At 50.0% G+C, this 27,523-nt stretch overlaps 1 protein-coding gene across 2 annotated transcripts in view; it reads left to right on the top strand.

Moving 5' to 3' along the window:
* Positions 1-27,211, top strand: part of BICD2 (BICD cargo adaptor 2) — a 55,398-nt gene extending 28,187 nt beyond the window's left edge. Inside the window, exons 2-8 of one of the 2 annotated variants that reach the window (XM_081238337.1) lie at positions 10,236-10,448; positions 17,184-17,336; positions 19,141-19,575; positions 20,210-21,217; positions 21,470-21,621; positions 22,992-23,202; positions 25,104-27,211. In XM_081238337.1, the coding sequence (XP_081094463.1) occupies positions 10,236-10,448; positions 17,184-17,336; positions 19,141-19,575; positions 20,210-21,217; positions 21,470-21,621; positions 22,992-23,202; positions 25,104-25,109 (2,178 nt within the window). In that variant the 3' untranslated portion in view covers positions 25,110-27,211. Of the gene's footprint in view, positions 1-10,235; positions 10,449-17,183; positions 17,337-19,140; positions 19,576-20,209; positions 21,218-21,469; positions 21,622-22,991; positions 25,082-25,103 lie in introns of those variants that run through there. The other variant, XM_081238336.1, reaches the window with a different exon arrangement.
* The last annotated feature ends 312 nt before the right edge of the window (positions 27,212-27,523 follow it).

The raw sequence follows: 27,523 nt of genomic DNA, 5'->3' as shown, positions 1-27,523 counted from the left end.
ATCAATAGCTGTTCCTTTTTGATTGCTGAGTGGTATTCCATTGTGTGGCTACTCCACACTTTTTAAAATCTATTTTCCTATTGATGGTCATTGGGTTGTTTTGAGTTTTTTGTTTTGTTTTGGCTGTTACAGATATACACATTCCTGTATGAGTCTTTGTATAGACATATGCTTTCATTGCTCTTGGGTAAATACCTAAGAGTGGATGGCTATGCCATATGTCAGATGTATGCTTAACTTTTTAGGAATCTGCCAGATTCTTTGCCAAAGTGGTTGTACCATTTTACTCTCCCCAGCATCAGTGTAGGAGAGTTCTAATTGTTCCACCCTCATGCCAACCTTGGTAGGGTCAGGCTTTTTTTTTTTTTTTTTTTTTTTGTGGTACGCGGGCCTCTCACTGTTGTGGCCTCTCCCGTTGCAGAGCACAGGCTCCGGACGCGCAGGCCCAGCGGCCATGGCTCACGGGCCCAGCCGCTCCGTGGCACGTGGGAGCTTCCCGGACTGGGGCACGAACCCGTGTCCCCTGCATCGGCAGGCGGACTCTCAACCACTGCGCCAGCAGGGAAGCCCAGGGTCAGGCGTTTTAATATTCAGTGTTCTAGTAGATATGTAGTGGTAAGTCATTGTAGTTACCATTTCCATTTCCCTTGTCACTTAATATGTTGCGCACCTTTTCATGTGATTCCTTCTCATATATATACCTTCTCAGGTGAAGTGTCTGTTCAGTTCTTCTGCCCATTTTTTATTGGGTTATTTTTCTTACTGAATTTTGAGAGTTCTTATATTCTGGATACAAATCCTTTATCAAATGTGTGATTTACAAACATCTCTTTCCCAGTCTCTGACTTCTCATTCTCTTAACTTGCCTAACAGCATAAATTTGTAGTTTTGGAGTCCAGATTACCAGTTTCTCCTTCTGTGGGTCGTGTCCAAAGTCACAAACATTTTATCTTGTTTTCCCCTGGAAGTCTTATACTTTCAACGTTTAAGCCTATGATCCATTTTAAATTACTTTTCATATATGCTGTAAGGTACGGATTGTAGCTCATTTTTTTATATAAGGATATTCATTTATTCCATCATCATTTGTTAAAAGATGATCCCTTCTCCACCAAATTGCCTTTGTACCTTTGTCAAGTCCGTTGGCCATACGTATGGGTCTATTTCTGGATTCTCTGTTCTGTTCAGTACCTCTGTTTGTCCATCTTTATGCCGATAGTATGCTCTCTTAATTACTATAACTTTATAATATTGAAATCAGTTAGTGTTAGTCCTACTCCTTTGTTGTTCTTTTTCAAAGTCATTTTGATTGTTCTAGGTCCTTTGAATTTCCATATGAATTTTAGAATGAGATGTTCGATTTCTACCAAAACAGATACTGGGATTTTGATTGGCATTGTGATGAATTAAAAGCTCCACTTGTGGGGCTTCCCTGGTGGTGCAGTTGTTGAGAGTCCGCCTGCCAATGCAGGGGACACGGGTTCGTGCCCCGGTCCGTGAAGATCCCACATGCCACGGAGCAGCTGGGCCCGTGAGCCACGGCCGCTGAGCCTCTGCGTCCGGAGCCTGTGCTCCTCAATGGGAGAGGCCACAACAGTGAGAGGCCCGCGTACCGCAAAAAAAAAAAAAAGATCCACTTGTGGAGAATTGACATCTTAAGAATATTGAGTCTTTTGGCCCATGAATAGGTATATCTCTCCATTATTTAATTTCTCTCAGCAATATTCTGTGGCTTTTAATGTATAGGTCTTGCACATCTTCTGTCAGATTTAAGCATAAGCATTTAATATTTTTAATGCTATTGTAAATAACATTAAATTTTTTTTCACTTTCTGATTATTCAATCCTAGCATATAGAAATAAGCTTGATTTTTGTATATTAATCTTGTGTCTTGCAGCCTAGCTGAACTCACTTATTAGTTCTAGTGGCTTCTTCGCAGATTTCTTTGGATTTTCTATACAGACTGTTGTGTGATGTGTAAATAAAGACAGTTTTACTTCCTCCTTTCCAATCTAGCTGCCTTCGGTTTTTCTTGTTTCATTGCACTGTAGGCTGGGAACTCCAGTGCAAGGTTGAAGAGAAGTAGGGAGACTCAGTTCTTCATCATTAAACAATATTAGCTGACAGGTGTTTGGAAGATGCCCTTTATCAGGTTGAGGATGCTCCCTTCTGTTCGCTGAGAGTGCTTATCAGGGATGAATGTCGAATTTTGTCAGGTTTTCCTGCATCTTTTGAGATGATCCCATAGATTTTCCTTTTTTGTCTTAATATACTGAATTACATTGATTTTTTTTTCCCTAGTGATTGCTAATCAACACTACATTCTTTGGATAAACCCCTCTGGATCATGGTTCCTTATCCTTTTTATATATTGGTAGATTTTTGTACTGTTTTTGGTTTTGGTTACAGGGTAATGCTGGTCTCATAAAATTAGGTGGAAAGTATTCCCTGCTTTTCAGTTTTCTGAAAGAATCTGTGTACAGTTGGATTTATGTCGTTCTTAAATGTTTGGTAGAATTCACCAGTGAAGCCATCTGAGCCCAGAATGTTCTTTTTGAGGATTTTAACTACGCATTCAATTGCTTTAGTAGATATAGGACTATTCTGATAATCTATTTCTTCTTGAGTGAGCTTTGGTAGTTTTTGTCTTTCAAGGAATTTGTCCATTTCATCTAAGTTGTCATGTTTGTTGGCATAAAGCTGCTCATGATATTCCCTTATTATGCTTTTTAATGTTTGTGGTGCTCCTTACCCCAACCCCAGTTATTCTGGCTAGAGATTTATCAATTTGATTAATCTTTTCAAAGTACTTGCTTTTGAATTAATTTATTTTATCTATATTTTTTCTATTTCATTCATTTCTACTCTGATCATTATTACTTCCTTTTTTTCTTTGAATTTCATGTGCTCTTCTGGTTTTTTGTTTCTGTTTTTACTTTTTATTGAGGAAAAACATATAGAGCACAAAGCGTAAGTGTGAATTTCCAGATGCTGAACACACCCATATAACAAGCACCCAGATCAAGAATCAGAACATCTCCAGCCCCAGAAGCCTCTTTCAGGGGCCCTCCCCCAACCCAACGGTCACCACTGCCCTCATACCAGCAGAGATTAGTTTTACTTATTCTTGGAACTGTACATATAAATGGAATCATACAGTATATCTCTTTTGTGTCTGGCTTCTTTCACCCAATATTATATGAGATTTGTCTCTGTTGTCTAAATAGCAGTAATTTACTCATTTTCATTTCTGTGTAGTATTTCGTCATGTGACTATATCATAATTTTTCCTTCTGTTGACAAAACTTGGGAACTTTCTGGGTTTTTGGTAAATAATGCTCCTATAAACACGCAGGGTCAGAGAACAGGTGTGTGCTTAGTGTTAGTAGATAATAGTTTTCCTAAGTGGTTGTACCAGTTACACTCCCACCACCAGAGGATAAGAGGTCATGAGGGCTTTAGGCATAACAATATGTGTCCTAGTCCACCATCCTGCTGAGCAACTGAGTGAATACACAAGCACACAGCTGAAAAGAGAGACAGTTCTGACTGGGGCTGGGTGAACTCTCATCACATACCATGTGGGCCCAAAGACTAGCTGTAAACAAGAAACAGCTCCTCCCCTAAGTAATACACAGTCTATAAGGAGGGTTTAAAACCATGCTCCCAGTGGGGTTTATAGGGTCTGTGTTTAGTACAGAATTTGTGTCTGGGACATAGAGGTGAGGAACATGGCAGCCACCAAGCAGGACTTGAAGGCCTTCATCCCTCGGTCTGTAGAAGGCCCAGAGAACATTTGGGCTAAGGCCTGTTGTCTGGAGAAGACCAAGCACGGTGAGCTGGGGTGAATGTGGGGCTCTTAGGAGCTTTGCACCTGGGGCCTAGGCTCTTAGCCTTGTGAGCCTCAGTTGTCTCATCTGCTAAAAGGGCTTAACCCCACAGGGCTTTTAGCTGTACCTTGAGCTTTGTGTCCATTACCTGGTCTAGTTTTTTTTCTTGCGGTACGCGGGCCTCTCACTGCTGTGGCCTCTCCCGTTGCGGAGCACAGGATCTGGACGCGCAGGCTCAGCGGCCATGGCTCACGGGCCCAGCCGCTCCGCAGCATGTGGGATCCTCCCAGACCGGAGCATGAACCCCGCGTCCCCTGCATCGGCAGGCGGACTCTCAACCACTGCACCATCAGGGAAGCCCTGGTCTAGTTTTTAAGATGGAAGTGAGGTTATTGATTAGATTGGTGTTTGGTTTTTGGGGTTTTTTCCCGTAACATAGTCATTTAGTGCTATAAATATCCTCGTAAGTCCTGGCTATAGTGGCATCCCACAAATTCTCACATTCATTTCATTTTCATTCAGTTAAAAATACTTTCTAGTTTCACTTTTGATTTCTTCTTTGACCCATGTATTGGTTAGGTGCCAAATATTTGAGGATTTTCTAGAGAGCTTTACACTATTGATTTCTCATTTAGTTCCCTGTGGATAGAGCAAATTCTCTGTATGGCGTGAATCCTTTTGGGGCATGTTTAATGGCCCAGAATATGGTTTGTCTGGGTAAATGTGTCCTTGAAAAGAATGTGTGTGCTTCTGCTGTCGGGTGGGAGATTCTACACATGCCAATTAGGTCAACCTAGTTAATAGTGTTGTTCATGTCTTCTGTGTCCTTACTGATGTTCTGTCTACTTGTCCTATGAAATCTTGAGAGAAATATGAAGAGTTGGATGTTGAACTCTCCCAACTATAATTTTGGATTTATCTATTTCTCCTTGCAGTTCTATCAGTTTTTGCTTCATAGAATTGTAAGGTTCTCTTTGTGACTTAGACTCCTTTTTTTGTTTTTTTGGGCTGTGTTGGGTCTTTGTTGCTGCACGCAGGCTTTCTCTAGTTGCGGCGAGCGGGGGCTGCTCTTTGTTGCAGTGCATGGGCTTCTCATTGCAGTGGCTTCTCTTGTTGCAGAGCACGGGGTCTAGGTGCGTGGGCTTCAGTAGTTGTAGCACGTGGGCTCAGTAGTTGTGGCTCACGGGTTCCAGAGAGCAGGCTCAGTAGTTTAGTTGCTCCGTGGCATGTGGGATCTTCCCGGACCGGGGATCGAACCCGTGTCCCCTGCATTGGCAGGCAGATTCTTAACCACTGCGCCACCAGGGAAGTCCCTAGACTCCTTATTATTATGAAATGACCCTCTTTGTTGCTGGTGATATTCTTTGCTTTGAAATCTACTTTATCTGATATTAATAGAGCCATTCCAGCTTTCTTTTGATAAGTGTTAGCGTGGTTTATCTTTTTTCATTCTTTAACTTCTTTGAACAACTTTAACGGCTTTATTTATTAATATAATTCACTTACCATACAATTCACTCGTGTAAAATGTATGGTTCATTGGCTTTTATATTCAAAGCTGTGCATCTATCACCACAACCAATTTTAGCACATTTTCATCAGCCCCAAAAGATACCCCCTTAACTGTCACCCACTCCAACCTCCCAACTCCACCCCCCAACATGGGCAACCATTGATATGCTTTCTATCTCTATAGATTTTCCTGTTTTGGACATTTCATATAAATGGTATCATAAAATATGTGGCCCTTTGTGACTAGCTCTTTTCACATAGCAGAATATTTTCAAGGTTCATATATGTTGTACCGTGTATCAGTAATTCATTTCTTTTTATTACCAAATAATATGCTATTGCATGGATAGACCACATTTTATTTATCCCTTCATCAATTGCTGGACATTTGGGTTGTTTCCACTTACTGGCTGTTATGAACATTTGTGTACAAGTTTTAGTGTGGATATATATTTTCTTTTTTTTTTTTTTTTGAGTCTATACCTAGGAGTGGAATTGCAGAATCATATGGTAATTCTATGTTTAACTTTCTGAGGATCTGCCAGGCTGTTTTCCAGAACAGCTGCACCATTTTACATTCCCACTAGCAATGTATGAGGGTTCCAGTTTTTCCATACCTTCACCAGCACTTGTTATTTTTCTTTTTTTAAATTTTATTTTTCAATTATATCCATCCTAGTGGTTGTGAGGTGCTATCTCATTTTGGTTTTGACTTGCATTTCCCTAATGTCTGCTGGTGTTGAGCATCTTTTTATGAGCTGATTGGCCTTTTTTTTTTTTTTTTTTTAATCTTTGGAGAAATGTCTATTCAAGTCCTTTGTACACTTTTTAAATTGGGTTGTTTATCTTTTTATTGTTGAGTTATAGGAGTTCTTTATATGTTCTGGATACTAGACCCTTATCAAATACAAAATTTAAAAATATTTTCTACTGTTGTATAGGTTGTTTTTTCACTTAATAGTGTCCTTTAATACACAGCTTTTAAAATTTTGATGAGGTACAATTTATCTATTTTTTTCTTTTGTTACTCATGCTTTTGGTGTCACATGGAAGAACCCATTGCCAACAAGGTCATGAGAATTTATCCCTATTTTCTTCTGAGAGTTGTAGTTTTAGGTCTTCCATTTAGGTCTCTGATCCATTTTGAGTTAGTGGTTATATATGATGTAAGGAAGAGATCCAGCTTCATTCTTTTGCATGTGGATTTCCATCTGTCCTAGCACCATTTGTTGGAAAACTATTCTTTCATCACTGAATTATTTTTGCACCCTTCTCAAAAATCAATTGACCACATATGTGAGGGTTTATTTCTGGACTCTTCTGTTCTGTTGGTCTATATTGTCTACCCTTATGCCAGTACCACACTGTTTTGATCACTGTAGCCTCATATTAAGTTTTGAAATCTTAAGTTTGAGAATTTCAAAACTTAATATGAGTCCTCCCACTGTGTTTTTTTTCAATATTGTTTTAGCTGTTCTGGGCCCCTTTCAGTTCTGTATAAATTTTCATTTCTGCAAAAAAAGGTCATTAGAATTTTGATAGAGATTGCATTGAATCTCTTAATTATCTTTTAAAGGGATTTACATAAGAAGAAGACCAAGTCTTTCATATTTACTCACGTAGTCACCATTTCTGGTGCTTTTAACTCCTTGTAAATCTAGATTTCCATCTGGTATTGTTTTTCTTCTCCTGAAGGATTTTATTTAGCACTTCGTAATGCGTATCTGCTGGTGATAAATTCTTACAGCTTTTGTACGTCTGGAGTCTTTATTTCACCTCTATTTTTGAGCAGTTCTCACTGGCTATGGCGCTACAGTTAATAAGTTTTTTGTTTTGATTTTTCAAGATGTTGCTCCACTGTCTCCAGGCTTGTCAGAGAAATCCTGTGTCATCCTTACGCTTCCTTCTCTATAAGTAGCGTGTCCTTTTTCCTCTGGCTGATTTTAGTATTTTTTTCCTGCATCACTGGTTTTAAACAACTTTGTGATATGTTTAGTGCAGTTTTCTTCTTATTTCTTGGGCTTGGAGGTTGATGAGCTGCTAAGATTTGTGGATTTATAGTTTCCATCAAATTTGGAAAAATTTCAGTCATTATTTCTTGAAGTTTTTTTTTTTTTATCCGCATCTCTTCCTCTCCCGTAGGGGCTCTTAACTACCCGTGTGTTGGGCTCCTGGAAGTTATCCCACAGTTCGCTCACACTGTGTTTGGTGTTTTCGTCTTTTTTTTTTTTTTGTCTATGTGTTTTATTTTGTGTCGTCTTATTGCTGTTTCTTCAAGTTTACTAATCTGTGTTGTGCAGTTTTCCGTTAGTCCCATCCAGTGCCCCTTTCATCTCACACCTTGTAATTCCATCTCCTCTATCTTCTCTGGTTGCTGCTTGGCATGGCTCAGTGTACCTGAGCCTGTAGAAATCAGTCCTGCCCCGTTGCCCGGCTCTGTCACTGTGTCACTCTGTCCTCTCCTTTCCTCGTGGACTGGCTTCTCTGCCCCTTTGCAGGCCCAGTCACCAGTGATTGGGTGCCAGGTTCTGGGTTTCACTGTGTTGGGAGATGGTGCGGTTATTCCTGTGTGTGTTCGTGGGCTTTATTCTGGGATGTAGTTTGATCCTTTCAGGTTTTGCCCTTAAGCTTTGTTGGTCGGGACCAGAGAGCATTTCCCCAGCTCCACTTTGTCCTGACCTGCAAGGGCTCTACCTGCTGCCTGTGGGTTAGGGCTTCCCTCTTGCTGGTAGGAACAAGTGCTGCTTACAGCCTCTGTCCCTATGGGTGGCCGTTTCCTGGCTTCGGTGGCTTCCTCACAGGCTTGCACTGACTGTCCCCTGCGAGGACTGAGGGCCCCTCTGTTCAAAGGTCTACTGCCTTCACTGCCTTGTCCACTCACTGTCTTCCAGTACCACCTCCTTCTCTCAGTCCTGCCAGGCCTTGGTTTCTTTCTGCACCGTGGCTGAAGTTCCTTCCGGGAGGAGTGGGGGGTGTCATGGAGCTTACCTGTGCCCTGCCTCTCACTATCTGGTGTTCAGTGACTTGAAAACTATTGCTTAGTCACATAAACTTCCCAGTTGTTTTTAGTTTTCCACATGGGAGGGAGATCCAAGCTCTGTGAGTGTCTTGTCTTGGCAGGAGGTGTAAGTCTCCAGCTCCATTGTCTTTGAAAAGCTGCCTGGGTGCTCATGGGCCCCAGGCTGGGAGCTGGGTGGAGGTGAAGATTCAGGCCAAGGTGTGAATGTGTGTGTGCAGGCGTGTTTAGCCATCCCACCTCAGGATAGCCTCTGATGATGACATGGTGCCTCAGGAGATGTAGGTGCTCCAGCTCGAGATTCAAGGGCGTGTTCTGCTCTGTTTACCCCATTGTCTGGAGCTTTGGAGAGACACCCATGACCTGGCTGATGCTTTCCAGTACACCTGCCCCATGGGTTGGGTTCTTCCTGCACTTCTAGCAAGTTCTGGTTCTCCCAGGGCTGGTGTGCAGCTGGGGGTTGGGGTTGCCACCCAGGATACGGCAGGTCCTACGTAGACACAGACTTGTGCTTTAGTCTTTCCCTGGGACCAGGATGGAGGAGGTGGAGGACAGCAACAGAAATCGTAGAGCTGAGCTGACTTGATTTAAAGAGGAGCCTGTGTCTTCACAGAGCAGGTTCTCAGTGGCTGAGAGCAGATGAACAAGACTCACTCTTGGGAGGGAGAGCAGTTACCCTGACCATACCCTACCCTACTTTATTTAGCCAGTCCCCTGCCGACAGAGAAACAAGACACTTTCTACATTTCGATTTTTTATATTACAAACAGTCCTGCTCAATAACATCCTTATACATGGCGTTGCACGTTTTCCCAGTTGTTTTCTTGGACTAAATTCCTAGACTTCATATTAAATAATAAATGAATGAACATGTTTCTGTTTCTCTCAAGAGATAAAAGCATCATTTTCTTTGCTCTTTAGGAGCCCTCTCTCTTTTGATTTTCTTCTGTGAGCCAGGAGCCCTGTAAAGAGACAAGGTCTCCCCTCAGAGGTCTGCATGGGGTGGCCAGTGGGCAGGGGGCCCCTGGGGAGGACACACACTACAGGTCTATGTGGGTCACGTCCTGGCTACTGTGATGGTGCAGGGTGAGAGGGAAAGAGAAGCAAAAGTGCTTACTAGGGGCCGTGACACCTGGGGGGACACGACACGATGGCAGGTCCGAGCCGGCCGGGACCTGGGGCATGGACTTGGGCAGGCCAGCACCAATCTTGGTAGTACTTGCCCATGGGGGCTCCTCCCTGAGCCAGCCACATGCTCCTCTGCCTCTTACAGCCCAAAGCCCTTGCTGGGTCTGGGGATGGTGGGTCCTCTCCCCTCTGGTATTTTTATCTCTGTGCTCAGGCCCTGGACAGGTGGGCAGGGTCTCCTGACTAGGACACACATGGGGACCTGTTGGCTGATTCTGAGAGTTCTGGTTCACACTCCTGTCCCCTCACTTGTGCCAGTCTTGGGCTTCCACCTTCCCAGGCCTCCCCAGGCACAGGCGTCTCCCAGGATGAGTGAATCAGGATCAGGTAGGGGAAGGGCACTTCCCTGAGTCTCGGTTTCCATATCTGGAGGGAGACCTCAGACCCACCCTGGTTCTGGGGGCTTCCCTCCTGGCCCTGGAGTGGGGCCAGTCTGCTGATGGGGGCCACACTGGCAGAGATGGTGGCTGGGGCCTCCTATCCCTGCCTCGCCCCAGTTCCTCCAGCCCGTCTCTCTATCCCATCCCACCAGGGCTCCTCATTAGCCCCACTCCCAGCTCTTCTGTAACCTCACGGCCCTCGTGTAGCCCTTAGGTAGCCTGCTCCTCCTGTGTCCCCCTCTTCCCCCACGTGTCTGGCCACAGGGTTGCCTCCAGGCTCCCTCTCAAGAGCATCTCATCTCCTGCAGGCATTTGGACAGGCCCACACGAACCATAAGAAGGTGGCTGCGGACGGTGAGAGCCGGGAGGAGAGTCTGATCCAGGAGTCAGCTTCCAAGGAGCAGTACTACGTGCGCAAGGTGCTGGAGCTGCAGACAGAGCTGAAGCAGCTGCGCAACGTGCTTGCCAACACCCAGTCAGAGAACGAGCGCCTGGCCTCAGTGGCCCAGGAGCTGAAGGAGGTAAGCAGCAGAACTAGGGTGGGCTGCTTGACTGTGGGTGGGTGGGAAAACAAGCCAGTGCTTCCTGGGGGCAGGGCCACCCACAAGTTGTTCCACTCCCAGCCCAGTTTTATGTGGTTCATGGTGGTCCAGGAAGGGCTGAGGGTGGCAGGATCCCAGCTCTGCCCTTGGGCTGATGTGAATCCTGGGTTCCTCACGTGAACAACAGAATTATAGTGTCCACCTGCCAGCTCGTGACAACAAAATCAGAAGGGACCACCACAGGTAGCTCCTAGGATCAGCTCGGCCCCTGACAGGGGCCTGGCCATGAGAGGCCTGGGCCGGTGGAGAGGGGAGGGCAGGCATCCAGTGCCCTCTGAGAGAGGTGGGAGGGTGGGCCACCATTCACAGGATGGGGTGGGACAGCATCAGGGGAGCAGGCATAACCAGAAGTCTACATGAGCTGCAGTCCTGGCTGTGGCCTTGGGGGGCTCGCTGCTTGTTAGAGCCCACAGGTTCTCATTAGGAAGGGCAAGAGGCCTTGTTCTGGGCTGTGGGAAGACCCACCCTCTGGCCTCTATTCTCCTGGGGGGAGGTGGGGGAGCCGTGACAGGTGACCAGAACAGCAGATGGTTCTGAGCGGTGGGCAGCTCTGAGGTCGACACCTCAGATGTGAGGGTGTATGGCAGTCAAGGTCCCACAGGGCTGGGAGGGGACACTGGCAAGGTTTGGGGAAGAGCCCAGGATCCGGCAACAGTGTGGGGTAGTGACCCACCCTGGTTTGGGATCAGAGATCCCCAAGGCTTGTGGGCCTGGGAGGAACTTGGCTGGATCCAGGGGGAGTGCATGATCTCATTTCCTCCCACAGGAGCGTTCTAGTCAGGGTGGGGAGAAGGGGCCATCGGAGCTGTAGATTTGACCACCCAAGTTGGAGACTAGACTCTTTGCTGGCTACGCACCCTTTTCCGGAAGAGCCAGTAAAGATGCTCTGCCCAGCCCAGACTCATTCTGCTCCTTCCCTCTTCCAGAAGGGGGCAGTCAGGAGCGTGGCGGGGGACTTGCTGACTACTGGCTTTGGTGTCAGGAAATGAGCTCAGCCAGTCCCACACACTGCTATTAAAGAACAGGTCTGGTTGGGCCAGGATTCCTGCTGTTTCCTGTTAGTGCTTCAGGAGGAAGCCTTGTACTCCCCACCCCCATACATCCTCAGTTCATCTTTCTCCTGAGGCCCCACCTGTGCCCCTGATCACTGTAGGAGCTATGTAGGATCACTGTGGAGCCATGCCAGGTTCTTGGTTGGCGTGGAGGCTCTCCATCACTGCCTACTCAGACTAGAACCCTGGTCAGTGTCCCCATCATTGCTGGCTCTGTCTGTACTCCGCTCCCATCCCACTCAAGTTACTCTTCTCCTGGTCCTGGCCCTGCTGCTTCTGCCTGAGCTGCTCTGCTGAGCTCCTCCATGGCCGTCCCCCATCCTACAGGAGGCTTGCACCAAGGCTCGGGCCTGGCTGAGAAGCCTGGATCATGAGGACACAACACCAAGCACTGTCCCTGATAAGCACCAACCTGTACCTGTCTTGGTGTGACCCAGCCGAGGAGGCTTTGCACAGTCGCCATAGGAGATGCCCCTTCCACAGGAGGTCATTTCCCTCCCTGTGCCTCGTCCTGCTGCCGTCCGCTGACTGATGGGCCAGCTGTGCTGTGCCCTCTGACCCCCACCCCCACCCCCATCCTTCCACCCTGCGATGACTGGCTTAGGGGTTCATTCCTCCATGCCCAACTCTCCAGGAGGAACTTGTGGCCTCCATCCTGTGACATGTGTAGCAAACATGCTCAGCACGTGGGACAGTTCCAGCTACCCCATAACTTGTCCTCTCAGTGACCCTGTGGGCATCCATTTACTTCCCTCATCTCACAACTTGGGAAACCAAGGTGCAGAAGGTTTGGCTGCATGCCTAAAGTCAGTGGGTCCTGACCTCTGCACTGTGAATGGACGGGCCCTGCCGACTTCTGTCTTGGGACATGGCCTCAGGCCCCATTTTGCAGATGGAGAAGCAGAGACCCAAGGATCTGGGCACGGCCGCAGCTGGCTGGATGCAGAGTCAGGTCCTTTGCACATGCCGAGGCCTTCCACGGATTTGCCTTGGGAATGGAGGAGTGAGGGCTTCCTGGCGAAGCAAGACTGTGAGTTGTGGAGGGGTCAGCAGCATCTGCCAATTGGGACCCCCCCCTAGGAAAAAGCTTTCTGTCCCATTGGACCCTGGCCTTGCTGTCCTGGTGGACTCTGCACATGTCAGGCCCTGCACAGGCCCAGGTGTAAGTGACAAAGATGTCCCAGCAGAAGTCATGTCGGTTGTCAGCTCCCCTGTCCTGGCTAGGAGCCAGGAAAAGGCTCATTTCCTGCTGTGGTGGCATCTGGGCCACCAGGAGCTGCTGGAAGAAAGCAAGGTGTTTGGCCACAAAAGTTAGGTGGTGGGTATGGGTCAGGAGCAGCAGCCCCGTGCTCCAGCGTGGAGTGGACAGGCTTGGACAGAAGGACACCTGGCTCCAGAGCCAGGGCATGGAGTTGTCACATGGGCAGACAACCCAGACATTGCTAACCATCCAAATTCCTCGCTTACTAATTCTGCTTTCCACCCAGCCCCGGTGCTCAGCCTGGTTTTCTACCACTTTACAGCAAGGACAGCCTTTCCACTGTTTCTTGTTCCCCACTAAGGCCTTACTGGGAGCACTTCTAAGTAACATTCATACCTCTTCTAGTGTTATTTTGTGATGGTACATGCATTCCCTAAGGCAACTGAAGATTTCTCTGTGACTGTTCTCTGAGCCTCAGCAGAGTCACCTGAAACAATTACATTTCTACCAGTAGTCTCAAGGTAGTCTGGCCTTTTCCTGTCCTCCCCAAAGCTCTTCTAGCTTCTGGCCATCCCCACCTCCACGGCCACTTCCACATATTCAGGTATTTGTTACAGCAATGTCTTTTTCCTGGTATTAAACCTATATTTGTATATTTGTTTTTTCGGGCCACCATAATAGATTGCCACAAACTACTGGCTTAAAACCACAGAATTTTATTCTCTAAGATTTTCTGTATCTGAAATGGAGGTGCTGGCAGGACCGTGTTCCATGTGGAGCCTCTCCAGCTTTTGGGTGCCAACAACCCTCAGTGTTCCTTGTCTTGTGTTCACATTGCTCCGGTCTCTGCCTCTGTCTTCACCTTCTCCCTGTGCAGGCTCCACAGCTCTGACGGGGCTGGGACGTCCCTCCCACCTCCACCCTGGCCTTACATGGGGCCACAGGCCTTTCCTGGGGCTTGGGCTATGGCCTCCTGGCTCAACATCTTGCCCTTTCCTCTGAGGGAAAAATACTGACCAGCTTTGGAGCACTCCTGTGCAGGGCGGTGCTCCCTCCCTGTGCCTTAGCTCCAGCTGTGCCGTGATGGGGCTTCTGCAACATGGGGTACTGGCTGCTCTGCATTCCAGACTCCCAGACCTGACTTCAGTACAACACCCCTCCTCACCTACTCAGGGCCTCACTCAGCAGCAGTTGACACCAGTTGGCAATGTGTGTGCTGTGCGTGGGCAACTGTACACGTGCCTCAGTGAACAAGACAGAGCCTAGAGCAGCACCTAGCACAGTTGGTACTCAGTAGTGAAGGAGTGGGTGATGCCCCTCGGGGCGGTCGAGCACCAAGTGCAGTGCCGGTATGGAGACAGCGCCAGTGAAAGGTTTTCTGAGCCACACAGAGAGGCCACATGTTGTCCAGGTCCGTTTCTGTGAACGTCAAGAGAAGGCAAATCCACAGACTGAAAGCAGATTGGTGGTTGCTAATTGGTGTGTGGTTTCTTTTTAGGGTGATGAAAATGTTCCAGAACAGGTAATGGTGCACAACTCTGAATAAGCTATAACCACTGAATTGTATACTTTCAGTGGGTGAACTTCATGGTATATGAATCATATCTCAATAAAAAAAACAAAGACGATTCCTGTGCAGGAAGACTGTGCAAGGCTTCAGCTCAGCAGAGGTTTCTGGTGCAGCCTGGGCACATAGGCTCTGGGGTGCGGAGGGCTTCGGCCTAGGCAATCAGGCTGGCCTGTGGTCTTAGCTCTTTCTGTCTTCTTTCTGTCCACCTCAGGATCACTTGTTTTATTGAGGGGAGTTGTTAAATTTTAAATAAAGCCCATTTACATTGTTCGTGACCAACAGCTGCCCCTGCCTGCTGCCCCTGTCTCACCATCTTACCTCCTGTGTCCTCCCATACTGAGAGTGGACAGGTGGTCTCAGCAGGTGCATCAGGCCAGAGTGGGCTGAACCACAACAGGTGGGGAGCAACCAACTTGCCTTACACACAGTGGATGCAGCAAGCATGGTTCTTATATAGCAATCATTGTGTTAGTGAGGACTCTCCAGAGAAGCAGACCAATAGGGGTGTGTGTGTGTAGAGAGAGAGATTTATTGTAAGGGATTGGCTCACTCAGCTGTGGGAGCTGGCAGATCCAAAACCTGCGGGTTGTGCCAGCTGGCTGGAGACCCAGGGAAGAACTGATGTTGCAGCTTGAGTCTGAAGGCTGTCTTTTTTTTTTTTCTCAAGGCCTTCAACTGACTGGATAAGGCCCACCCACATTATGGCGCGTGATCTGCTTTACTCAGTGGGTCTCCTAATTTAAATGTTAATCTCATCTAAAAGATACCTGAATGGCATCTAGACTGGTGTTTGACCAAATATCTGGATGCCAGGACCTAGACAAGTTGACACTAAGATTAACCATAACAGTCAGTTGGGTGGTAAACAAGGGAAATGGCCAGAGTCGAGGTGTATTTAGAACTTTGTTAGGAAGCAGGTAAGTATATGTTTCCTTCCATTGCCACTCACACTGTTATTTTGTTTATTTTTGCCTAATAGGAGTTTTGCTTTCCGGGGGCCTTGCATTTCTCCAGTCAGTAACTTGGTGTCTGTTTTTTCTGGTGTTGACTCTTGGGTACCTCTTTGGATCACTTATTGAGAAGAATGCCTCAGTCCATTTACTGGAGATTTTGGTACTGAGCGTTTGTCAGGAGTGCTTGATACATACAATGACTCACTCCCCTCTCTGTTACTTTCTTGAACTTTTTTTCTTATTGGCCCTATTTCATTGTACCAGTCCAACATTGCTGTTCCGTGTGTACCTATATGGAATCTTAGTGTATGCACGGATATGACCACAGGAAACCTCAGCACCAGCAGAGAGGCCAGTGTGCTGGGTGAGGAGGACAGAGTGAGCTGTGGGGCCCAGTGGGTGATGGCGCTTCTAGCCGAGGGTCCAGGTGGGGTGGTGTTGGCCTGGGGGGGGAGTTAGATCTTTGCAGGCATGTGGGTGAAGCTGCTTGGAGCATTGGGAACAGGGATGTGGGGAGAGATGGAGAGTTTGTCTAGGGGATGATTCTGCCCCCATGGCACACTGGCCGTGTCTGGAGGCAGTGTCAATGGTCACAACAGGGGTGGGGGCTGCATCCAGTAGGCAGGGCTCAGGTTGCTGCTAAGCATCCTACAGTATACAAGATGGCCCCAGAATGTGGGCCAAGGGACCCAGGTCCTGGCACACGGCGCATAGTAGCAGCCAGTTGAGAATTCCCACCAGTGTTTACTTTTTTTCTGTGGTACGCAGGCCTCTCACTGCTGTGGCCTCTCCTGCTGCGGAGCACAGGCTCCGGACACGCAGGCTCAGCGGCCATGGCTCACGGGCCCAGGCGCTCCGCGGCATGTGGAATCTTCCCGGACCGGGGCACGAACCCGTGTCCCCTGCATTGGCAGGCGGACTCCCAACCACTGCGCCACCAGGGAAGCCCCTCCCACCAGTCTTGATTGCACAGTTACTGCCAGGTCTGCACTGGCCTCTCTCCGTGCATGATATTTGAATCCTTAAGGCACCTCGGAGGCAGGAACTCTTTTTTTAACAACTTTATTGAGATAATTCATATCCCTTACAACTCACCCACTTAAAGTGTACAGTCAGTGGATTTTAGTATATTTACAGATTTATGCACCATCCCAAATCAATTCTAGAATATTACATCATTCCAAGAAGAAACCCCATTAGCAGTCACTCTCCATCCCATCTTCTCCTTGCCCCCCCAGCGACCACACATCCGCTTTCTATCTCTGTGGATTTGCCTATTCTGGACATTTCACGTAAGTGGAATCATACAATACAATACATGACCACTAACACCTCTTCTTTTACTCACGTTGTTTTCAAGATTTATTTGTGTTACAGCGTGTTTATCTCATCAATTGGTGGACATTTGAGTTGTTTCCACCTTTGCTATTGTGAATAGTGTCTGAACATTTGTGCACAAGATTTTGGTGGACATGTGTTTTCCTTTCTCTCGAGTGCATGCCGAGGAGGGGCATTGATGGGTCAGATGTTAACTCTGTGCTGAACTGTTCGAGTAGCTGCAGACGGTTTCCACAGCACTGCACCACTGTACGTGCTACCAGCAGCATGTGACCAAGGAACTACTTTGAACCCCATTTTACAGATGAAGAAACCAAGGGTCAGAGCAGGCTGAGACCCTGCATTGTTCACTGCCGTACCTCACAGCCCAGGGCCCCAGCTCCTCGCCCGGTGGCCACATCGGGCACCATAGCAGGCCTGGGATTCCAAGTCCCAGCTGCATGGCCACTATGGTGGGCCTGGCTGCACTGAGCTCCTTCTGCCCCAGGGGTGGTGAGACCAGCTAGGGCAGGCTGCTCACACCTGCCTTCCTCCTGGCAGATCAACCAAAATGTAGAGATTCAGCGTGGCCGCCTGCGGGATGACATCAAGGAGTACAAGTTCCGGGAAGCCCGCCTGCTGCAGGACTACTCGGAGTTGGAGGAGGAGAACATCAGTCTGCAAAAGCAGGTGTCTGTGCTCAGGCAGAACCAGGCAAGTATCTGGGCTGGGCAGGTGGGACAGGTAGGTTGGCTCTGGGCCACGGCCCTGGCCTCACCCTCACTTTGCTGTCTCCGTGATCAGAAGGCATTTCACCCTCCTTCCACACACTCAAGCTGAGGGCCGCGTGCCACTGTGGACCAGGGGTGTGGCAGCAAGGCCCAGCCCCTCCAAGATCAGAAAAACAAGGCCTTTGGCTATATTGTTGGCTGGCAGTCGGGCTAGACAAGGTGTTCCAGCCAGCTAAGATGAAAAAAAAAAAGGGGGGGTGTGATAAAGAACCCCAGAGTCTGGGTGTCCAGCTTTGTCTCCTCTCAGGTGCTGACAGGAGACCAGAGATGTCCCTATGCCCCGTGGGACCCTAGAGCTGTCAGCACACCCAGTTCTCCCACTGTCTCAGGTTTGCCAGCCCCCTTTGACCCCCATGTGGTCCTGGACCTTGGGGTGAAGCCAGCTGGGCCTCGAACAGTGTGGAGATGTCCAAGCTGTCATATCATGCCCTCGAGTAACGCCGCAATGGGTGGCATGAGTAGGATCACTTCCACCTGGGACAGGACAGGGCAGGAGGGTCACCTCTACCCACCCGTGACAGGATGGGGACAGAAGGATCATCTCCACCTATGAGAGGACAGGGGCAGGAGGGTCGCCTCCACCAGCGAGAGGACAGAGACAGGCAGGTCACCTCCACTTGTGATGGGACGAGAGGGTCACTTCCATCTGTGACAGGACACCCAGGGGGTCTTGGGCACTCAGGCCCCTCAAGACCTGACCCTACCACCTAACTCTCCAAGAACCACAGCTCTACAGGGCGGAGACTGGGGGGACCTTTATTCCAGGAACCCTAAACAGCAGGGACCTGAGTATTTCAATTCTGCATAGGAAAGTGTGGGCCCATGTGCTTATGCTGACAGCAGAACCTCTGTGACTGTTACAACCAGCAGGGAGTGGATCTCCTCCCAGGAACACAAGCACAGGAGCTCCTTCCCTAGCTGCATAGCAGGCCCTCTGTGCTGCTGTGCTCATCTGCAGTCACACACAAGCATCCTGAGGAGGGGGAAAACAGGCCCTGGGCAGCACATGGTAGAGTCTGGCCCCTCCCTGGGGTTCCCCTACCCCAGGCCTTGACCCACAGAGACCCCCTTGGTCCTGCCTCTGAGTGGTTTATTCCTTGTTTCTTGCACACATATTGCAGAATAATAAATTTTTTTTTAAGTTGCCCATAGATCCTGAGTACCCACATCAAGCATTGGTTTCTGTCTGCTCTTTCCTTATCCACCTGCAAATATTGTTTCAACAGGCGTGGCCTTGGATTCTGCCTCTCTCACTCCCACTCCCACTCGGGCCTCTCTCAGTCTGGGTAGTATGTGCAGCTGAGGCGCATCCCACTTCAGTGGGAGTTTTAGTTCCTTCATTTTGAAATAGGATTAGAAGTAGTGGTCATATTGCACACCTAGATACATGTTTTACGTATCTTAAAATATTTAATCAACTCTTAGTGCTATTTAAGTAGTTTTAGAATTTAAAGTCAATATACACTTGGCAACATTTTAAGTCACCTGACAAATTGGCAGTGTGGATGTGTTCTGATTTCCACGGCATCTCTGGTGATGAGCAAGTCTCATGCTTCTGCACTGTTCGTACCACGTGCACGTGTGTCCCAGGCGTGGGCCGACCATTTCCTGTGTGCACCTCATGCCTGTAACCCTCTAGGCATCCATGTCTTCCCAGCTGTGTAGTCAGCACAGTGGTGCTTCTTCCCCGTTCCTCAGGCATGGAAGAGTGTTGATCTCTTTCACAGGTGGAGTTTGAGGGCCTCAAGCATGAGATCAAGCGTCTGGAGGAGGAGACCGAGTATCTCAACAGCCAGCTGGAGGACGCCATTCGGCTCAAGGAGATCTCGGAGCGGCAGCTGGAGGAGGCGCTGGAGACGCTGAAGACAGAGCGGGAGCAGAAGAACAGTCTGCGCAAGGAGCTGTCGCACTACATGAGCATCAATGACTCCCTCTACACCAGCCACCTGCACGTCTCCCTGGACGGCCTGAAGCTTGGTGATGACGCCGAAGCCCTGGCCAACGGCTTCGAGCACGGTGGCCTGGCCAAGCTGCCGCTGGACAACAAGACCTCCACGCCCACCAAGGACGGCCTTGCTCCACCTTCCCCCAGCCTCGTTTCTGACCTCCTCAGTGAGCTCAACATCTCTGAGATCCAGAAGCTTAAGCAGCAGCTAATGCAGGTGAGCGGGTGGGTAGCCCCACCCCCGCCGGGTCTTGTCACAGCCCCGGGCCTTGGGCCCACGTGCACCATTCCCACCTCCACTTCTGTCCCCCGTGGTGTTGGCCAGACCTGCTCGTCACCAGGACAGCACTTTCCTGACACTTTGTCAATGCTATGCACCTTCTTTTACTTACATTTCGTTTACATAGGTAATTCTGTATTGTTAACCTAAGTGGAATTGCAGCATTAGAGGTGGAAGGTGCCCAGAGAATTCAGTTTCTGGTTACAAGTTTGGGCACCACCAGAGGTTTTCTTACGTCCCTCTGAGGTCCCTGCGTGTAGTTTCCCATGCTGTGTCCTGTAGACACGTCACATCAGGGTTTCCTGCCCCGACTGCACAGAATCCCAGGGTCTGCACCGCAGCCCCTTGGTTCACGGCGTGTCTCTGGGCAGGGACTCACCAAACCCCGCAAGCATCTGGGCAGGGGGAAGAGCCATCATCACCCCACACGTGACACCTCCGCCCGAATTTATCACAGGCTAGCAGGGTGATGGTCATGGCATGGATGGGGTCACTCCTGGGACTGTCCAGGGGTCCTCTGAGCGCAAGTACTCCTGTAGGCTGTTGACGGGCCCTTTCTGTGCCTTCGCAGATGGAGCGGGAGAAGGTGGGCCTGCTGGCAACGCTGCAGGACACACAGAAGCAGCTGGAGCAGGCCCGAGGGGCCCTGTCGGAGCGGCACGAGGAGGTGAGCCGCCTCACAGAGACCCTGGGTGCTCTGCGGCGCCTGCAGGCCAGCAAGGAGCGGCGGACGGCCCTGGACAGCGAGAAGGAGCGAGACAGCCACGAGGATGGTGACTACTATGAGGTGGACATCAATGGGCCTGAGATCCTGGCCTGCAAGTACCGTGTGGCCCTGGCAGAGGCTGGTGAGCTTCGGGAGCAGCTGAAGGCGCTGCGCAGTGCCCACGAGACCAGCGAGGCCCAGCACACCGAGGAGAAGGGCCGGCATGAGGCCGAAAGCCAGGCGCTCACGGAGAAGGTCTCCCTGTTGGAGAAGGCCAGCCGCCAGGACCGCGAGCTCCTGTCCCGGCTGCAGATGGAGCTGAAGAAGGTGAGCGACGTCGCAGGCGAGACACAAGGCAGCCTGAGCGTGGCCCAGGACGAGCTGGTGACCTTCAGTGAGGAGCTGGCCAACCTCTACCACCACGTGTGCATGTGCAACAACGAGACGCCCACCCGTGTGGTGCTGGACTACTACCGAGAGGGCCCGGCTGGCGCCGGCAGCGGCAGCCCTGAGGCCCGCGGGCGTCGCTCACCTGTCCTGCCCAAGGGGCCGCCTGCCGCAGAGGGTAGGGCCAGGGACAGCAGCCCCTCACCTGGCTCCTCACTGCCCTCGCCCCTGAGTGACCCGCGCCGGGAGCCCATGAACATCTACAACCTGATCGCCATCATCCGTGACCAGATCCGGCACCTGCAGGCCGCCGTGGACCGCACCACAGAGCTGTCGCGGCAGCGCCTGGCCTCACAGGAGCTGGGCCCAGCTGCAGACAAGGACCGGGAGGCACTCATGGAGGAGATCCTGAAGCTGAAGTCGCTGCTCAGCACCAAGCGGGAGCAGATCACCACGCTGCGCACGGTCCTCAAGGCCAACAAGCAGGTGTGCATGGCGCTCGGCTCCGGCAGGGGTGGGCACGTGGGCGGGGTGTTCTCACCCTCCCTGGCCTCCCGTCCCGTGCTTTTCCTGCTACTGAAGGAAAGACGTGAGAAAACCTCACCTCAATGCTGTGGGGAGGGGCTGAGGCCTTGGAGAGGCCCCAGGGCTGGCTGGGGCCTTGGTCTGGGGCACTGAGGCGGCAGACCCCTCCTGACGCCCCTCACCTGCCCGTCTTTTGCATCTCTGACCCCCTAGACGGCAGAGGTGGCCCTCGCCAACCTAAAGAGCAAGTACGAGAACGAGAAGGCCATGGTGACCGAGACCATGATGAAGCTGCGCAATGAGCTCAAGGCCCTCAAGGAGGACGCGGCCACCTTCTCCTCACTGCGTGCCATGTTTGCCACCAGGTAACGCTTACTGTTCCTTTCGCTGCTCAGCAGCCCAGGAGCCTGGCCCTGCGGGTGATTCCATTTCTGCTGTGTGAAAACCCAGGGGCCCAGTTTTATCTCCACTCTACACCTAAGATGAGAAAGTTGGAAGCAGAAAGCTAAAAGAGTGGGTCCTTATGGCCAGCCTGGAGGCATGAGCTTCGAAGGAGAAACAGGCAAGTGGGCAAGCCAGTGATAACAAATGAGTTTGCCCCCAGAACTTGGTGGGAAGTTCGTGTATTTAGAAGGAAGGTTCCCCTCCCAGCAGGGGCGGGGTCCCAGTGCTGCCCCTCTGACCCTACCAGTTAGAGTTTGTGGTGGTGGCGGGCGGCGTCTTTCTTTAGGCCAGTCCTGTGGTCAGGAAGCCGGGCAGGTGCAGAGCTGGAGGCTGCTTTTGGGGCCTGCTTCTGGGTGTTTCCCTATTCAAAGAGGCATGGCGCCATCTGCTGGCCAGTGTCAGTCAGGGTTGGGAGTCTGAGGCTCTGGGTTAATAAACAGGGTTGAAACTGAGCTCAGGGCCTACTTTGCCTTGTGCCAGGGTGCTGGGCACTCCCTGCATTTCAGCGATGTGGGAGGAGGGGGCAAAGACAAAGAAGCTTCCAGGCCTCTCTGGAAGCTTTCTTTCCTCCTGGGCAAAGTGCTTGGGAAAGATCTCACAGTCCTCAGCACATAGTATGTTGACCCTTGCTTCCTCAACTTGTTTTATTTAAAAGCCTGACTTCTCAGATGGTGCCAAGATCACAAACCTCGGGGTAAGGGTTAAAACTTGCTGATGGTCCTTGGCCTTGGTGGATGGGGGTGTAGGGTGGGTGTGCCCACCATCCCCTTCACCCAGGCCGCACTCCCTCCCTCAGGGACAGACCCAGGATGGGCATTTCTCTCCCAGCTCCTTACCTAGGTGGGGAGCATGTGTCACAGCTCAGCAGATACTAAAATAGGGCTGTTTCTGACATCCACGCGTGCTTTTCCCAGGCTCTGGTTAGCCATTTGTTCTAGACTTACTAAGCACCTACTGTGTGCCTGGGCTATTCCGGGAACAAGCCAATTCCTGCCCTCGGGTTTATCCCCACATCCTGAGAGCCAAGTGATATCACACCTCCAGCCCGCTGCCCCTGAGCCACCTGGAGGCCTTGAAAGGCAGCCACCACCACCTTTAGTGAAAACTGGCTTCAGAGAGCCCCTCCCAGAGAAAGCCAAACCTTAGAGGGGCACATCCTCTTCGTTTCTAGCCCAGTGAGCAGATGGTGTCTGCTCACCTTCTGGAGCCCTCAGTACGGGAGCCGTGATCACACACGCCGCTGGCTCTCCCAGGTCCTTCAGCCACGCTCTCGCCTCTTGTGTTCCCGCAGGTGTGATGAGTACATCACACAGTTGGATGAGATGCAGCGGCAGCTGGCAGCTGCTGAGGACGAGAAGAAGACACTCAACTCGCTGCTGCGCATGGCCATCCAGCAGAAGCTGGCGCTGACCCAGCGGCTGGAGCTGCTTGAGCTGGACCATGAGCAGACCCGGCGAAGCCGCGCCAAGGCCACCCCCAAGGCCAAGCCTGGCACCCCGAGCGTAAGTCACACCTGCGCCTGTGCTAGTGACAGGGCTGAGGGTGCTGGGCTGGCTGCCCAGGTGCTCTGTGGCGAGAAATATAACGTTTACTGCGATTAGGGCCGCAAGGGTACACGCTGCAGCTAACCTGCCGCATATCACCTGTCTGCTTCACCTCAACTAACCTGGCAGCAGTGGGACCATGGTGCTAGGCTGGTCTTAACTGTGACTAATGCACAGAGGGAAGAATTTAGCAGAGGCAGCCTGCTGCTCCACCTGGACACTGCAAGCTTTGTGTCTGTTTCTCACCCCTCGGGACCACCCTTCACAGCAGCTGCTCTCTTGGAGGGGTGGTCAAGGTGGGGTTGGAGCCATGTGTCCTCGCAAAAATGTGGCTTCCCAGGGCCCGGGTGCCATTGGCTCTCACTGGGAGGGGCAGAACTTGCATTGAAACTTGCATGTTCCCTGCATGTGTCTAATGCAGTTGTACTGCCCCGGCACCCAGAAACCAGTGTTAGAGGTTCCAGCCTGAATCCCAGGTGCAGCCTCGGAGGACACTCTGTGCTTGGTACAGATTACGGAGAGAATTATTCTGTAGTTTGTGCGGCATCTTGTTACAGTTTATATTTGGGTCAGAATTACAGAATTCCTTCCCCTAAACCCAGAGGAAGAGCAGCCCTGTGGCCCACGTCCTCCAGCCCAGGCGTACATGTGCACTGGGCACCACTGGTCATGCTCAAGAGGCACAGGCATACCTAGCCACACCCCAGACCAGAGCTCAGCAGCCTCAGCTTCTCTTTCTGAGATTTGTATGCTTGTCTGGTGGCCTGCAAGGTGACAAATTGGCAGGCCAAAGGCTTGGGTTTTTTCCAATGAGAAAAACTTCCCAAGTGCCTGGCCAGACCTCTGTCCTCACAGGAAGCCCATCCTTTTGTACTTAGAGTGTCCCCAGCTTCCAGTTGGATTTTTTTCACTCTCTGCCCATTATCAGGCCTTCCTCTCAGGGGGCTTCAGACTACAAGAAACAGGGCCATGGAAACCCCCAACCTGAGCTTGAGTTACCAGCAGGCCAGGCTGAAATGAGGGACTAGGTCCGACACCTGTTAACTGAAGCCCGGCCTGGTGTGGGAAGGGAACCTTGAATGGACCCAGGGCTAGTTTCAGGATTCACAGTAGGAGGAATATGGTTCTTGATCATCAGTGCAATTCCAGACGTGGTGACAGGCAGGAAAGGCAGCCATAGTACTCCCCCATGCTCAGAAGCTGCACCCACACCAAGAGCTTTGGCAGCCGAACTTCTCTCAGTGTTTCCCTCCATGTCATCCATGGGGCCCACCAGCCATGAAGCTGCAGTCTCCCTGAATAGCTCTTTGCCTCCTCTCTCTGGGGCCCAGAGGGCGAATTTTCATTGTCCCTACACGCAGGTATCTGCCCCCATTCCACTCTTTCCCTTAATTCCCAAGCATGTCTCAGTTCCCACCAGATGCCAGGTGCTACCCAGACCAACTTGGATCTGGCAAACTGCGGAGTGAAGATATACAGGATGGACCATACCTGTCCCTTCTGTGTGCCTATACCCAGCTCCAGGCTGTTCTGCAGATGGGATGTCAGGTCTTGGATTCCCCTCCCACTTGAGAAGATGTCAGGTCATCTCCCCTCTGCAAGCAGGACTTCCAGGGGCATGGCTGCCCGCTGGCGCTGCATACTGCTTCTGCCTCCTTGCCAAGCCTGGCACACAGCTTCTCTCCATACCTGTAAAGTAAAGGGTCTTCATGAGGTACTCGGGGCCAGCGGCGCCCCCTAACACATGCAGGTCTTCTCTGCTGCCAACTAACACACCCATGCCCTCACAGCTCGGTGAGAGCTTTAGCTGTCCGACGGGTGACCAGTTCTAACGTTGTCTTGTTTTCTCCCATTTTCAGCTGTAGAGTAGCTGCTGGGAGGACTCGGCCGCCGGCCCTGTCACACTGCAGCCCCCTCCCCTCCTCTCCCATGGGCCCACGCAGAGGAAGGAAAGGCAGCCTAAAAGTCCACTTAGAAACGGTTTTGGATTCTTTTCAAAATAGCATTCCCCAAGGTTTTAATGGCAGAGGAAATAAGAGCTTTAATGTTGAGAATGCCGCCAGCTGCTGCTTGGAAAGGCCTTTGTACAGGCGCTGAAGAACCTGCTTGGACAGCGACCACCAGGCTTGCTTAGGAACCCTCTAGAAACACTCACCACTGGGGTCTCCCTAATTACAGATACTCCTTTTTTACCCAATCCACCTGTGCACTTTTGATACTTTGATATTATATTTGCTTCCTTCATCCCTGGCGTAGAGACGGTCTCAGATGCCGTAGTCTGTCTCGTGGTCCTGTAGCTCCCAACGGTGTGTTGATCTGTTATCAGCACATGGCACAGATGTGTCCTCCTAGCGTGTAGCTCTAGACTGTTTAGGTGAAGGCTTCAACTTGGTAAGGAGCCCGGCTAAATGTATCCGCGCTGTGGTTCAGCAGCCTTTTAATTATACGGCATTGTGGTTCATGTTTGAAATTACAGATTTTAAATGCCATGTTCATTAAGAAATCCAGGGTATTCGGATTCTGGGGTTTTTCATATTGTATTATTATTATTCTTAGGAATAGTTCAATGTAACAAGAAGAAAACTTGACCTTTGCTCTGGTTAAACAGTAAAAGGCACTTGAAAACAAAAAGATAAATTATTGAATGAGTAGTATTACCTACAAATTCCAGAATTTTCTGGGTTTTAGGACATTGTGAAGCATGACTGATTAACAGAATTTTATACAACTGTACCAGTGAAATTCCAAATTGGAATTGTTTTGTTACTCCGGTTGTTGTGCCAAATTGTGGTACACTTAGAAAATTCTACAGTCGTCGATTTTTAGGGTGTTATATTTCAACGCCTTTTTGTTAGTAATCATTGCCAGTAGTGCCTTCATCAGTTTAGGGAGGTGTCCCAGCGTAGTTTATTCTCTAAAATGGACAGTGAAGAGCTAGTTGGGAATGTTGAAGGCCAGTGTGGACCAGTCAGTGTGAACAGGTGCACACCTTCTAACCTGACCCTGGGCATCTTCATTGAGGGAAAGAAAACAGCAATTGTGCAAAATTCTGTTAGTCAGTGATTCTTTACTGTGCAGATCCTTGCAAATTCAGGGGCTGAGAAAACGAAAGTGAACACAAACCTTGAGTGTGCTTTGGGAACCAAATGGACTTTATGGGACAAGCTAAGCAAGCTATGTGAACAACACGCCACGTTTGTGAAGAGTGGGGCGGGTGGCAGGGGAGCCGGCACCGTCGGCCTCGTGCATTGGGGTGAGGGCTAGCCATAGTATTCTTTGCAAATGTGAGAGAGAGACATTATATATTCTCTTGCTTGGTGTTAACTAATCACTGTTAATTTCAGGAAACAGAAGTCACTAAAGCTCCTTAGCAAACCAGATCTGTGTCCTGTCCTGATTTGCTGAGTGAGGTTGTGCAAGTGGTCAAATTGGTACTCAAGGAGGAGGAAGAAGAAAAGGTGTCCTCTCTCCTCCAAAATACAGGACAAATTATAATAATATAAGTAGCAAGAAGAGAAGAATTCTGTTTCCTGGAATAAGCATTTTTATTCCTAGTTGTAGGGACCCCTATTTTTACCTTCTCTTACAGTGTTGATTCATAAGAAATAATGTTACATTTACAAAAACTTCATCTGTACGGGGTATTTATTTGCAATGATGTCTGTGTACTGTATTTTTTCTGTGCATTACCTTAGTGTCAGAATGTTGTCTTTATTTTAAGATCATATGCATGTTCTCCTGCCAAGGAACCTTTACACAGACCCAAACAAACAAAAATGCCTTCAGATTCTGAGAAAATGAGGCACAGCATGGAAAAGGAATAGGAAGGAGAAATCAGTCACAACTTGGGACCCAGGCATATGGCGCAAATGTCTGTAAAGCCAGTGCACATAGGAACAGTGGGCCTGGGTAAAGGGTCACGTTGGTAGGACCAGTAAATAAAGAATAATAAAAAGACAAAGCACAAGACTTGTTCTCTGTGGCTGCTCTGACCCCCTGCTCCGATGACTTGTGGGTCCAGCAATGCACTATAATTCCAGCACCTAAAACAAGAAAACCAGCCTATCATTAACCCTGGTGGTGGAAACTGGAATCAACCTGGAGCCCATCTCAGGAGGCGTTGGGGGAAGGGGAGACGGGGTGCCCCCCGTGACGGGCGTCAGGTGTCGTGAGCACCCAGCAGCGTGGCAGTGAGAGCACATTGCCTTTGCATTGTACTGACCAGGAAGCCAAGAGATTTGCATGACGAGGGATCCTTTGCCCTCCAAAGTCTTGCTCT

Source organism: Mesoplodon bidens (assembly GCF_964165515.1).
Source record: "Mesoplodon bidens genome assembly, chromosome: 6".
Taxonomy (NCBI): Eukaryota; Metazoa; Chordata; class Mammalia; order Artiodactyla; family Ziphiidae; genus Mesoplodon; species Mesoplodon bidens.
Note: the sequence above shows the minus strand (reverse complement) of the source record. Positions and strands in the feature narration are given on the sequence as shown.